The following is a 14,554-nucleotide window of genomic DNA, read 5'->3' as shown; positions in this document are numbered from 1 at the left end:
TTTCACTCCTGCTCTAAAACTTGCCTCTCACTCTACCTTATGTCCCTCAGTAGAATTCTTTCTTCTGAGGAGGCAAGAACTTAGACCCGTATGGATTCGCTGCTGCTAACAGAATCATTGTTCCAGGGTTCCAGAGAGACAAGGCAAGAGAAATTCCTCTCCAGACAGTGCGATGCAATGTGTAATCTCAGGGAGCCGTTCCACAAACTGGATACTAAATGTGGTGCGGTCACATTTCTTTTCTAGCTAACCACCCCAACCCACCTTCCAGCGCGCAGGAATCCACACCCTCCTTCTTGCAGCCTCATCCTCCCTCCAAACTGCCCCCAAGCCCTGGAGCTTTCACAGCCGACAGGGGACTTGGTGACCCCATTCCACACCTCACCCCAGCAGGGCCAGCCTGAGTTACCCGGTGCGCCTGCGGCTGCTTGTCACCGCCGCCACACGGGGGCGCCGTGGCAAGCCAACTTCCCCGAGTCCAACTGGGAGGACGGGCCAGGCGTCGGGGGGATGGACGCCCTGCTGCCCACCTGTCGAGGCTGCGGTGACCCCAGGGGGCAGAAATCCCGCCTCCTCCGTGCTGGGCACGGCTCTTAAGGCTTGGCCCTCTCCGTCGCCCCTCAGCCCACACACCTCTAACAGCTATGTCCCATGTCCCTGGCGGGGACTGTCCCTGGCTGTACCTGGGAAGGCAGTACAAAGGTCCCCTTAGTTTTCCAACCCCCAACCTCTCCAGGACTGGCTCAAGCGTGGGGCAGGGGCATTGCCTCTTCTCAGAAACCCAGCACCATCTACACTCCCTGGGCACCTCCCTCCAGCCCGGGGACCTTTACCTGGGCTAGGAGTGGGCACACCTGGCCGTCCCCAGTCACAGCTTTCACGCTGGGTGGCCCCTCGGGGTAGGAATTGGGAACTAAAACGCCCAGAGTTGGCTTCATCATCATACGGGATGGGTAAGGAGACGTGCGTTACGACAGAGGGGGAAGCCCTGATCATTATTTCCAAAATACCTTCTCCTCCGCTACCCCCGCCTCCCCGGCACATTTCCCGCTTTCCCTGGAGGGCGGACCCAGATTTTCATCCCTCCAACTCCTTCGGACCTGAGCCAGTCCCTCAGGTGGGGCTTCGCCTGGTCTGGGAGGGTCCGTAGGCGCCCGAGTCTCTGGGAGATCAGCCTCCGGCCACGCCGTGAGCATAGGCGTCCCTGGGTCCCGCGGGATCCTGCCACCAGCCCGTGGGCCCCGCTGGCGGACCATGGGCGCTAGATGCGGACTGTCCGGGCGGAAGAGGCGCCCCGCGACAAGTGGAGAACAACTTTGGGGGTCTGGGGTTCCAAGGAGAAGTTTGGGAACACTCGGCGTCATGCGGACTTTTGCAGGCTAGGATGGGGCTTCCGGGCAGGTTTTGGGGAGAAAGGAAGGGGCCTAAGACCGCGCGCGGAAAGATGCCGTTATTTGGCGGCGCCGAAGTGGGCGGAGCCAGCCAGCAGGACTTCGCGCCGCCGCCGGGCCAGAGCGAGGGGGATCGGCGTTGCCAGGGACAACGCGTTCTGGGCGGAGCTGCTGCTGGGGCGGACCTGAGTCTGAGGAGGTGGGGGCGGAGCCTGGGGGGCTGAGCCAGAAATGGAGTTGTGATTGGTGAAGACTACATGCTCGGGGCGGGGCCCGGGCTGGGGCCGTGTGGAGGTTGGGGCGGAGCTTTGGGGGGCGGGGCGGGGCGGGGGAGGGCCCCGAGCGCCGGAGCCGGAGGCGGAGACGTGGTTGGCGGGGACGGTGCGCCCTGGGAGGGGTCGGAATCGGCGGGGGCGGAGCCGAGCGGGCGGGGAGGGTGCTGGGTCGCGCCGGGCCTGGGGCCGAGGCGGCGCGCGGCGCTGACAGCTGAGTCGGCTCGCGGCCTCCCGGCCCCCTCGGCGCCCGGCCCGACCCTGGCCTGGCTTGCCCCGGAGCCATGAGCCCCGGGCTGCTGCTGCTCGGCAGCGCCGTCCTGCTCGCCTTCGGCCTCTGCTGCACCTTCGTGCACCGCGCTCGCAGCCGCTACGAGCACATCCCCGGGCCGCCGCGGCCCAGGTGAGCGGGGCTGGGGGCGGGGCCTGGCTGGGGCGCTGGAACTGGGGGCCGGGGGACCGCGTCTAAGCCGGCGTCCAGGCCGGGGGTCCGGCCTCGCCTTGTGCGCGCGGCCGCTGGGAGACGGCGGCCCGGAGAGGGGCGCTAACTATTCTTAGTAACAAATTACTCACAGCCGCAGCAGCTGCTGGGCGCCCACCGCGCACAGCTGGGCCCCACAAACGTGATGGCAGCGACAGCCCTCTCAGGTAGGCGCTATTGTTACCCCATCGTTCAGACGAGGAGACTGAGGCGCGCAGAGGCGAAGTCACCTGCCCAAGGTCACACGGTTGGTAAGCCTAGATTTAAGCCCAGGTCAGCCTGCCTCCAAAGTGGGCGCTGTTAACTTTGAGACTTGGACAGGGTCAGCCTGGATTGGAGCACGCTGTACTTCAGTCATGTTTCCTTTTGTTTGTATTTCTGTTCTGGGACACCCCATTTGTCTTCTCCTTAGTACTTACAATTCCATTCTTGGTCCCCACCCCCACGCAACTTGCCACCCCCCCCCCCCAAGCTTAGCTTTGTGAAGCTTAAATTAAATGTGTCATTTCCCTGCTCCAAGGGCTTCCCATCACTTGACAACTAAATGCAGTTCTAAATTAAGTCGGCTGCATGGCCCGCGAGGCCCCTGCCGAGCTCTCCGAACCCACTCTCCTCCTTGCTCTTCCCTCTTGCTTTCTCACTACTGCCCCCAGCCTTTCTCTTCCCAACCCCCACTTCCCCCCCCCGCAGCTTCCCTCCCCCAGGGTCCTTTTCTCAAGCCTGGGCCTGGCGGGCTTCTTCCTCTGCTCCTCTCAAACAGGCCTCGCCGAGCACCTTGTGTAAAGACCACCCAGCCCCAGACTTCTCAGGGGCCATCACCTCTGAAGTTACCTTCTTTCCACCTGTTGACTGTCTGTTCACTTGTTGACTGTCTGTCTCCCACTCTAGAATGTGAGCCCCGGGAGGACAGGGACACTGTGTTCGCTTGTGTATCCCCAGTGCCTGGCATGTTACAGAAGCTCAATAAATATTTGTTGAATGAATGAATAAACAATGGTATTAGACACACTTTTTAAAATCTCAGGACATGAACATTCTGGAAGGCACCCTTCTCCAGCACAAGCCAGATGTATTGGCATTAGAAGCCTGAATCTCTGCTTGATGGGTTCAGGAAAGATCTCTGTGGCTGGTGACATAGGGAGACAACTGTTCTCCCTGCTGGCTCTTGGCCCTTCTGGTGCTGTCTCTCTTCTTGCTTAGCTCCTCTGCCTTCTACTTTACCTGGATGGTTCTTCCCCCAGCCTTCCAGTTTTGGCTTCAATGCTAACTCCGCAGGGAGGTTCCTCCTGCTCCCCCCAAAATATTATGTTCATTTTCTAAACCCTGAAGTCACTGTCATTTTCCTTTACAGCATAATGTTAATTGGGTAATTATTTGTGCAAGCTCTTGTTAAGTGTCTGTCTTTTCCATGGGCCCCTGTCTGTCTCAGTCACTACTGCGTCCCCGACATGTAGCAGCACACGATACATGCATAGTAGACACTTGATCAATAGCGATTCAAGGTTGAATGGTGGAAATCTCCCGTAAGTTCTGTGATGTACACTATCACCCTGTCAAGTTTTCAGATCAGCCATCAGCACTTAGAATTGAATGAGTTTGGTGCTTGTTCTGATAAGTTTCATCGTTACTTGGTCTTCTCATAAACTCAGATGACCTGTTCTGGTCTCTGTGTCTTGAGAAAGCAGAACTTAAATCATCTTTAAAAAGTTGAAATGTAACTTGCATTCCATAAAATTTATTCTTAAATGTATGATTCAGTGGTTTTTAGTATATTCACAGCACTGTGCAGCCATCGCCATCCATTTCAGAACTGTTTTGTCACCCCAGAAAGAAACCCTGTACCCTTTAGGCATCACTCCTCATTTTCTCCCCACCCCTCACAGCCCTACAATCATTAATCTGCTTTCTGTCTCTAGGGATTTGCCTATTCAGGACATTTCATATAGATGGAATCATACAATATGTGGCCTTTTGTGTCTGGCATCTTTCACTTAGTATAATGTTTCAGAAGTTCATTCATGTAGTAGCATGTGTCCTTACTGCTTTCCTTTTTATGGCTAAATTCTTCCCAAATCTTATATCACAAAGCCTACATGTGACCTGAGTGTGTGGGGTGCGGAGGGAGGAGTGGGAGGAATATGAATATAGTCATGATTGGGCTCTGTATTCTAAGGAGGTGAACTGAACAATGCATATATAAAAAGATTTTGGATTAAAAATTGGTTAGTGGTCAAATATAAAGCTGCACTAAATGAAAGTTCTGGAACCTCTTCTAGCAGAAACCTGATGCCTTGGCATTAAAAACCTGGATCTTTAAACTATGATGGGCGACACTGTGGTTGACTAGAGATCTGTGTGTTGAGTCCCCATTAGTGGCATTTGTGCCTGGGTACCCTATGACTTTGCCAGCTGGCAGGCAAGGAACCCTCTCGCTGCAAGAGGCAACTCTTCATCCTCCTCATTCTGCAGGAGGCAACTCTTCATCCTCCTCATTCTGCAGGAGGCCCTCCCTGAGTGCTCCTCCTCTGTGCTTTTCTTACCACATCCTACTGCATGGATCCGTGTAACAGCTGAAAACTCAGACCCCCCCACACTCAGATCCCACACAAACACTTGTAGCTTCTTTATTTCTCTGTCACTGTTCTAACTTTCCTCATCAGCCCCTACTCTCCTGGTAATGTGGGAGTGGATGTAAACTTGACAATGAAAGGTCTCTCCCAATTTTTATTTATTTGGGGATAAACTGACTCCTGGACAGTGCTGATTCTACTCCTACTTGCCCAGTTGCTGGGGTGAGGCTGTTCAACAAGGAGCAGGGTGGCCAGCCATGGGGGAGCCCCATAGCTGGCTCTGGCGGGTGCTGCATCTGATGGGCTTTGGGTGCCCAACTGAGCACTCACCACCCTGCCCCTCTGGCATGAGCCACAATCATAGCCCCTCACCCTCACACTTACCCCTAGTGGGTAGCCCACTCCTCCACTACTGCAGCGTTCCCTTCATCCCTCTGGGTGACTTCACCGTGGGCTCTCCAGATAGCCTCTGCTCTTTTCACTGGCCAAGGCTTTCTCTGCCCACAGGAGAGCTTGGGTCCCCACTCAGCCAATCCTGGTGTTGCTGGAAACTGGATGTGCTGGAGAGGTGTGGGGGGGCGGGCAGTGGGGGGTTGCCTCTCCTCTCTCCCAGGGCTGCTCTGCCATGTCCAGTCTATCACCAGGGACATGCCAAGTGGGTTTCTGCCTGCCAAGATGCTGAGCAACAAGTCCCCATGTCTGGCCATGGTGTCAGCCTTACCTGCTTGTTTCTAACACCTGGGTCTTCCTGCTCTGTTGTCGCCTCCCCAGCGCCCCCTGCAGGTGTCAGAAGGAATGGGTTTTTGTTCCCTTTCTTGCTGGGCCGTGGGGACCCCACCCCTCTCTGTGCCCTCTGTCTTCCTGAGATGGCACTCACCTTCCTTCCCATGTGGCACGGAACCCCAGGGGTTAGGGTGGAAGCTCTGGGCTCAGACTCTGTCCTCACTTAAGTGACTTAAAACTGAGAGCATTCCCCCAAAATGTGAGCTTTGGGAAGTGAGAGCGAGGACACTAGATTACTCTGGAAATACATCCAGGCATGTGTGATGTCCACAGCCCATCTTCCGGTAAGTTCAAGGCCACTCACCTGGCGTGAGCCTCCACTGCAGGCAGGCGGCCACCCTGCACTTCCTTTCCCAGGGCGTTTATTCGCCTACTCTCCCTTCCTGCTTCAGTCCCCATCACCTCCCCCTCCATCCGCACTCTCAGCTTTTATTCTTGCCTCCTACTTCCCTGAGCAAAGGGAGCAGCCGGTGAGTTTCCTTCCTGGGCTCCACTGAGCAGCTGCCCACCTCCCGCCCCAGGCCCACGTGTACCTTCCAGCTGTTCCAGGAGGGTAGCCCAGGCCAATCTGCCCCCTCTGCTCAGCAACCCTGTCCCAGGAGCACCCCCCTCCACCACCCCCCCCACCATCAGCGCTCTTCCTCCTCTTCTGCATCATCCCCATTTTTATATAATATGCAAGAATTCAAAGCTTGGAACAAAACCCTTTCCTTCACCCTCACGTTCCCCTGCAGCTGCCACCCCCTATGGTAACCCACCTGGCTGACTGCCTGTCTTTGGGCCTCTCCTTTCTCCCCTCTGGTTCTTTCTGCCCCATACCTCTCCACCAAACTTGCTGGGGGCCAGGTTCCCGGTGATCTCCATGTTGTCGAACCCAGCCATCAGCCCTGGATCCTTGTCTGACCTGGCCCCCAGCAGCCTGGGCAGAGCCGATTTCCCCTCCGCCTTGTCCCGCATCCTCCCCTGGCTTCTCACCCACTCTCCTGGCTCTCCTCCCTCCTCCCTAGGGCTCCCGCTCAGGCCACTTGACTGGCTGTCCCCACGCTCCCAGCCTCTCAGTGATGGCTCAGTTCTTGGTCCTCTTCTCTGTCTGCATCCATTCCCTTGTGGCCTCATCCAGTCACTGGGCTGGAAATGCCACTTTTCTGCTGTGGGCTCTCAAATTTATGTCTCTAGCCCACAGCCCTTCCCTGGGATCCAGATCTGAGTGTCTAACTTCCTGCTCAAGAGTCCACCACAAACCTTCCTGGTCCCAAGCCAAGCTCCTCATTTCATCTGCTTGTCTGAGATTGAGATGATCCTGAGATAAGAAATGAAGTGTAAGTAGTTTAGGAGGTGGGGGATGATCCCAGGTTGAGCAGTAGGAGGGGAGTGGATAAAGATAAACAAACCAATAAAACAAGTTACCTCTTGGGAAAACTGAGGTGCAATTCCCTGGGAACCCTGGGGACTTGTGTACAGCACATGCCCAAAGCTACCCCGGAAGTGGAGGGGCTGAGGTCATTGGTGGAGGGCTTCTCGAAGTGGGTTCATCTCCTGTGGGCAGAGCCAGAGACAGCCCTGGCAAATTGCAGGGGGTGGGCACAGTGGCTCTGCCACACCAACCAGCTCCTCCTCATCTTGGTAGATGTCGGCTCCATCCATTCTCCCAGCAGCCCAGGCCAAAAGCCCAGAGTCATCCTCATACCCCCATAGCCAAACGGCACGTTTCAGTGCTCAGCCTCACAGTGCTTTCAGAATCTGATCCCTTCTTATTGTTGCCTCCGCTGCCCTGTTCTGTTCTGAGCCCTCGTCACCTCTCCTAGTCCCTCCCTGTCACTAGTGTCCCTGCTTCCTCCCCTACCCTGGTTACTCTCTGCAGTCCTGCAAAACAATCCATTCAAACGCAAGTCAGAGCCCATCTCTGCTCTGCTCAAAACCCTCCAGTGGACCCCAGCTCACCAAAGTCAAGGCAAAAATCTGGACCACAGCCCACAAGGCTCTACATGACCTGCCCCTAGTCTTGGTGACCCCACCTTGTACTCTGTTTCCCTCAAGTACTCTGCCTGAGCCACACTGTCCAAGCACACTCTGACCTCAGGACCTTGGCACCTGCTGTTCACATTGCCTAGAAGGCTCTTCTCCCGCTTCTTGCAGGTCTCAGCTCACAACCACCCTCTTAGAGGGATATTCCTTGCCCTGCCTGTATTAACCCATTTATGCCTGAGGTTACAGTTTTTTGAATTTGAAAAATCAGACCTTGGCGATGACCTTGAGCAGTAGGACATAAATAACTTCCACAAGCTTAGCATTCCAATAATGGAACACTAGGCATAAATGGGTTTTACACGGACACCTGCACACTCATTCCCCAGCACTTCCTCTTCCCCATACTCTGTTCTCTTTTTCTCCTATCACCCTCGGACATTGTCTTTGTTTATTTACTCTCCGTCTCTCCCTGGGAGAATGTGATTTTGTTGTCACCCATTGGGAATGCTGCAGTGAGCTTGGTAGGAATAAAGTCATACAGGAGACAGGAAGTCATGGGCCCCCTGGAATGAGCTTCAGGATGACACTGCACTGGCTTGTTTACAAGTTGGTGAACATAGCAGATTTATATGACCAAACCATCCTTTGCTGAGAAGGGCTTTGGGGAGCACTGGTACCAGCTGTGCAATTGTGGGTAAATGACTTCACCCTTCCATCTCGGCTGTCCTATATAATATGGTTAATAACAGATTGATCAGCCATATGGGGAGGTTGGAGGGGTGAAGCCTAGCATGGTGCCCAGCGTGGTCAGTATTGGGGAATATCTGAGGGTGATTCCACACAATATTATTGAGTCCTTTCTATCTGCCAGCCCCCAACTTCTATACCAGGGAGACAGGAAAAAAAACTGTTTCTTCTCCAAGGGGGTCTTTGGAGCAAACCTGGGTTTGCATCCTGTCTTCATTCTTACTGCCTGGTGTCCCTGAGCCAGTGCTATAACCTCCCCATGCCTTGGTCCTCCTGTCTGTGAAGTGGGCCTAGTAATCAGAGCTTGTGGGGAAGGGACCATTCTTCCCTGTTGAATGCTGGGAAGCCTAATGTTTCCAATTTCTTCTAGTTTCCTTCTAGGACACCTCCCCTGCTTTTGGAAAAAGGATGAGGTTGGTGGCCGTGTGCTCCAAGATGTGTTTTTGGATTGGTGGGTTCTCATTTGTCACTTGTTGCCCTTATTCCAGGTTCCCTTGGGGCAGCTCCCCCAACCCAATCCAGCACACAGACTCCAAGCCTCACCTTCCCTTAGACCAGGTCACTCCCAGCCTCAGCAGTTCCTCCCCTGAGTGGAGGCAGGTGAGACTGGCTTGGAAGCTGTGCTCTGTCATTCACCCACTGCAGGACCTTAGACCAGCCATCAGAAGCTCTCTGAGCCTCAGTTTCCTCATCTGTAAACTGGTTGGGGGGTGTGACTAGGTAACAGTCATTGTTTGGTGTCACACTTTTTTACATTGTTCAAAGCACTTTCAAAGATGCAAATAATTCGATTCCCAGGACAACCTTTTGGGACAATCAAAGAAGGGGTGTTTCCAACCCTATTCCATGGCTGTGGAAACTGAGGCCTGGTGGGGGATGTGACTTGGCAAGTGAGCAACAGGGCAGAGCCTTGCCCCCAGGGCTCCTGGGCCCCAGCACAGCACTCTTTTGGTAGCTCTCGTTGAGCACCTTCTGGGACGGGACACATCTGTTTCTCTGCTGGGCGGGGTTGGTGATAGTCATACCTCAGTTGGTTGACAGTTTCCTTCGGGTCACTTTGGTTTCCAGGGCTAAGAAGTATGGACCTGTTGTGCGGGTCAACGTCTTCCACAAAACCTCAGTCATCATCACGAGTCCTGAGTCGGTTAAGGTAGGAGGCAGAGTGGTTTCCATGAGGGAGTTCCCTGCCTTTCCTTGGGTTGGGGGAGTGAAGCCAGGTCCCAGAGACTTTGGAGGAATGTTCCAGAGCCAGGCACATTTTGGCTGGTTTCCCAAAGGTCCAGAAGGGAATGGCATCTTTCCCTCTAAGCACCCACTGCTTGGGGACTCTTGCAAGCATTGCTGTTTGATGTGGGGATTAGATGGGGACCTTGCTGTCCCGATTTGGGTTGGAAGTTTTGCCCAACTGGTGCACACATGTTTAGTTTGCCTCTCTTTGCCTCAGTTCCTTCATCTGTGAGATGGGAATTATAACCCTAACTCCAGGACTATGATGAGTTAAAAACTGATCAATTTATTTAACAAATAAAATGTCGGCCGGGCGCGGTGGCTCAAGCCTGTAATCCCAGCACTTTGGGAGGCCGAGACGGGCGGATCACGAGGTCAGGAGATCGAGACCTTCCTGACTAACATGGTGAGACCCCGTCTCTACTTAAAATAATACAAAAAAAAACTAGCCGGGCGAGGTGGCGGGCGCCTGTAGTCCCAGCTACTCGGGAGGCTGAGGCGGGAGAATAGCGTGAATCCGGGAGGCGGAGCTTGCAGTGAGCTGAGATCCGGCCACTGCACTCCAGCCTGGGTGGCAGAGCACGACTCCGTCTCAAAAAAAAAACAAAAAACAAAAAAAACAAATAAAATGCCAAAGCATCCTTAAATAGTGCTTACTATGTACTTTTTTATGCACTTCACAATTAGTGACTCATTTAATCCTCATAGGAGTAGGGACTCTTATTAGTCCTTTGGCCAACATGGTGAAACCCTGTCTCTACTAAAAGTACAAAAATTAGCTGGGCATGGTAGCAGGTGCCTGTAATCCCAGCTACTCAGGAGGCTGAGGCAGGAGAATCAGTTGAACCTAGGAGGTGGAGGTTGCAGTGAGCAGAGATCGCACCATGGCACTCCAGCCTGGGTGACAAAAGTGAAGCTCCATCTCAAAAAAAAAAAAGGGCCAAGCACAGGGGCTCACGCCTGTAATCCCATCACTTTGGGAGGCCAAGGCAGGTGGATCACCTGAGGTCAGGAGTTCGAGACCAGCCTGGCCAACGTGATGAAACCCCATCTCTACTAAAAATACAAAAATTAGCCGGGCCTGGTGGCAGGCGCCTGTAATCCTAGCTACTTGGGAGGCTGAGGCAGGAGAATCACTTGAACCCGAGAGGCGGAGGTTGCAGTGAGCTGAGATTGCACCACAGCACTCCAGCCTGGGTGGCAGAGTGAGACTCCATCTCCAAAAAAGAGAAAAAAAAAAAGAAATGAGGAAACCAAGGCAGGTGATATTGTCTATCATGTCTGCCATGAAGGTTCTAAGAATGGGAGTCTGCTACGGAGTTAGCAGAAGTAGGCTCAACTCTGGGCTCTGCCACCAGCTGGCTGTGGGACCTTGGACATGTTGCTTCATCATTCTGGGCCTCCGTTTCCTCATCTGTGAAATAGGGGTGGTGCCTCTGTTACAGGGTGGTTGTAAGAATAGAACTAAAATAATATACATGAGCCATCTAGCCACTGCCTGGCACACAGCGATTGCTCAATAAACAATGATGCATTTTTTTCTTAGCGTGGGTGCACAGCAGATGTGTGGGGCAATTCTCTGCAATGGAGGGTGGCTGTGGTGACTCTGAGAGGGATAAACTACAACTTAGGTTCAAGACCAGGAGACAGGTTGAATGAATAACCGGGAATCTCTAGTAGAATGTTAAAAATAATTTTTCATAAAAAATTTAATTTCAAACATAGACACAGTTTAAGACTTGCTAAAGCATGCTACCAAAAACCATGCACGAAGACTTTTGTGATGCTTAATGAGAAAAGAAGTTTGAAGATATATATTGATATAGTGAATTATACTGATTGATGTTCAAATGTTAAACCAACCTTGCATTCCTGGTTATGATAAATTATCTTTTAATTACTGTTAGATTCAATTTACTAATATTTTGTTAAGAGTTTTTGTTTCTATGTTTATTTGATTCTTGTAATGTCTTTGACTAGTTTTGATATCAGGTTAATACTGACCTCATAGGATAAGTTGGGAAGTGATAACTTCCTCCTCTATTTTTTGTAAAAGTTTGTATGGGAGTGATGTTATTTCTTCTTTTAATATTTGATAGAATTCACCAGTGAAGTCGTGTGGGCCTGGAGTTTTCTTCAAGGGAAATTTTTATTTTTTTTAAGTTACAAATTTAATTTTTTTACATTGTATGTTTTAAAGTTTAAATTGTGATAAAATGTACATAACAAAATTTACCATTTTAATCATTTTTAGGTGTAGAGTTCAGCAGCATTAAAGACATTCACATTGTTGTACATCCATCACTGCCATCCATCTCCAGAACTTTTTCTTTTTCTTTCTTTTTTTTTTTTTTTTTGAGACGGAGTTTCACTCTTCTTGGCCAAGCTGGAGTGCAGTGGTGCGATCTCAGCTCACCTCAACCTCTGCCTCCTGGATTCAAGTGATTCTTCTGCCTCAGCCTCCCAAGTAGCTGGGATTACAGGCATGAGCCACCACCCTGGCTAATTTTGTATTTTTAGTAGACACAGGGTTTCTCCATATTGGTCAGGCTGGTCTTGAACTCCCGACCTCAGGTGACCCACCCACCTCAGTCTCCCAGAGTGCTGGGATTACAAGAATGAGCTACCGTGCCTGGCCATCTCCAGAACTTTTTCATCTTCCCTAACTGAAACTCTGTATCCATTAAACAATAACTCCCCATTTCCCTCCCCCTAGACCCTGGAAACCACTATTTTGCCTTCTGTCTCTGTGAATTGGACTACTCTATGTGCTTCATACAGGTGTAATCATATGGCATTTGTCCTTTTGCATCTGACTTATTTCATTTAGCATAATGTTTTCGAAGTTAATCTTGTAGCATGTTTCAGGATTTCCTTCTCTAGTTGACATATGGCATTCAGATTTTGTGTTTTCTTGAGTTAGATAATTCATGCATTTCAGGAGATTTGTTCACTTCACATAAATTGCTTAAATTATTGGCATAAAGTTCTTTATAAGATTTTCTTCTTATTTTTTTTTTATCTTCTGTAGGATCTGTGATATGTTCCCTCTCTCATTCCTGAGGTAGTGATTTGGGTTTTCTTTTTTTTTTTTTTGGATCAGTTCACCAAAAGGTTTATCAATTTTATTCATTTTTCCAAAGAAGTAGCTTTTGGTTTTATTGGTTTTCTTCATTGTTTGTCTGTCTTCTATTTCATTGATTTCTCCTCCTCTGTTTTTTTTTTTGAGATGGAGTCTTGCTATTGCCCAGGCTGGAATGCAGTGGTGTGATGTCAGCTTACTACAACCTCTGCCTCCCAGGTTCAAGTGATTCGCCTACCTCAGCCTCCCGACTAGCTGGGATTACAAGCACCCACCACTGCACCCGGCTAATTTTTGTTTTTTTAGTAGAGATGGGGTTTTACCATGTTGGCCAGGCTGGTCTCGAACTCCTGGCCTCAAGTGATTCACCTGCCTCAGCCTCCCAAAATGTTGGGATTATAGGCGTGAGCCACCACCCCAGCCAATTTCTCCTTTTTCTTATTTCCTTTCTGTATTTACTTTGGGTTTAATTTGTTCTTGTTCTGATTTTTAGGATGGAGTTTAAACAATTGATTTCTGTTCTGTTTAAACATTTTTTTCTATTCTAATGTAAGCATTCAGAGCTCTACATTTCCTTCTAAGCACTGCTTTAGCACAAATTTACCACAAATTTTGATGTTTTATTTTCATTTGGTTCAAAATATTTTCTAACTTCCCGTGTGATTTATTCTTTGAACCATGGATTATTTGGATATATGTTATTTAATTTTTAAATATTAGGGGATATTCTAGATATCTTTCTGTTATTGATTTCTAATTTAATTCTGTAAAGTCAGAGAGAATACTCATCATCATGATTTCAGTCCTTTTAAATTCATTGAAATTTGTTTTATGGTCCGGCATATGATTCATCAAAGTGAATGTTAACAAACCCTTAACAACAGTGTGTATTGTGTTATTGTTGAATAAAGGGTTTTAGAAATGTCGATTAGGTCAATTTGGTCAATAGTGTTATTCAAATCTTTTAAATCCTTTCTAATTTTCTGTCTACTTGTTTTAGTGGCAGGGCAAGGAATGTTGAACCCTTCGTAATCATAGATTGATTTATTTCTACTTTCAGTTCTATTAATTTTGCTTCCTCTATTTTGAAGTTATGTTATCAGGTGTGTACACGTTTAGGATGGATTTGTCTTTATGATGAATTGACTCTTTTATCCTTAGAAATGTTCGTCTTTATTCTTAATAACATTCTTTACTCCAAGTATATTTTGTCTACTTTAAGCCATTCCGGCTTTATTGTTTATTATTATTATTATTATTATTCTTTTGAGAAGGAGTTTTGCTCCTGTTGCCCAGGCTGGAGTGCAATGGTGTGATCTTGGCTCACTGCAACCTCTGCCTCCCAGGTTCAAGCAATTCTCCTGCCTCAGCCTCCCAACTAGCTAGGACTACAGGTGCCCGCCACCATACCCAGCTAATTTTTGTATTTTTAGTAGAGATGGAGTTTCACCATGTTGGCCAGTCTGGTCTTGAATTCCTGACCTCAAGTGATCTGCCCACCTCAGCCTTTCAACATGCTGGGATTGCAGGCATGAGCCACGGTGCCCAGCCTCCATTCCAGCTTTCTTATGCTTAGTGTTGCATGGTATGTCTTTTTCTATTATATTACTTTTAACCTATCTGCATTTTTATATTTAAAGTGGGTTTCTTATAGATAGCACACAGTTGATTCTTGCTGTTTTATACAGTCTGACAATCTCTGCCTTTAATTAGAGTGCTTAGGTTGTTTACATTTACTGTAATTATTGATATGACTGTGTTTAAATCTACCATGTTACTATTTGTTTTCTATTTGTCCCACCTGTTGTTTGTTCCCTATTCCTCCTTTCCTGCCTTCTTTTGGATTAAGTATGTTTTAGTATTCTGTTTCATCTCTACTATTGTCTTATTGATTGATTGATTGAGACAGGATCTCACTCCGTTCCCCAGGTTTCGTAGCTCATCACAGCCTCAAACTCCTGGGCTCAAGCAGTCCTCCCACCTCAGCCTCCTGAGTAGCTGGGACTACCACCATGCCCAGCTAACCACTGTTA

General features: G+C 49.8%; 1 protein-coding gene across 2 annotated transcripts in view; it reads left to right on the top strand.

Annotated features, from left to right (window-relative positions):
* Positions 1-1,782: 1,782 nt before the first annotated feature.
* The window catches only part of LOC117071399 (cholesterol 24-hydroxylase), a 44,724-nt gene continuing 31,952 nt past the window's right edge, over positions 1,783-14,554 (top strand). The window contains exons 1-3 of one of the 2 annotated variants that reach the window (XM_033191361.1): positions 1,783-2,066; positions 8,583-8,663; positions 9,281-9,362. In XM_033191361.1, coding sequence (XP_033047252.1) covers positions 1,948-2,066; positions 8,583-8,663; positions 9,281-9,362 — 282 coding nt within the window. In that variant the 5' untranslated portion in view covers positions 1,783-1,947. The remainder of the gene's footprint in view (positions 2,067-8,582; positions 8,664-9,280; positions 9,363-14,554) is intronic. The other variant, XM_033191362.1, reaches the window with a different exon arrangement.

The sequence above is a fragment of the Trachypithecus francoisi genome, unplaced genomic scaffold (genome assembly GCF_009764315.1).
Source record: "Trachypithecus francoisi isolate TF-2019V2 unplaced genomic scaffold, Tfra_2.0 Lachesis_group3, whole genome shotgun sequence".
Lineage (NCBI taxonomy): Eukaryota > Metazoa > Chordata > Mammalia > Primates > Cercopithecidae > Trachypithecus > Trachypithecus francoisi.
This window is presented reverse-complemented; position numbering and strand designations above follow the sequence as displayed.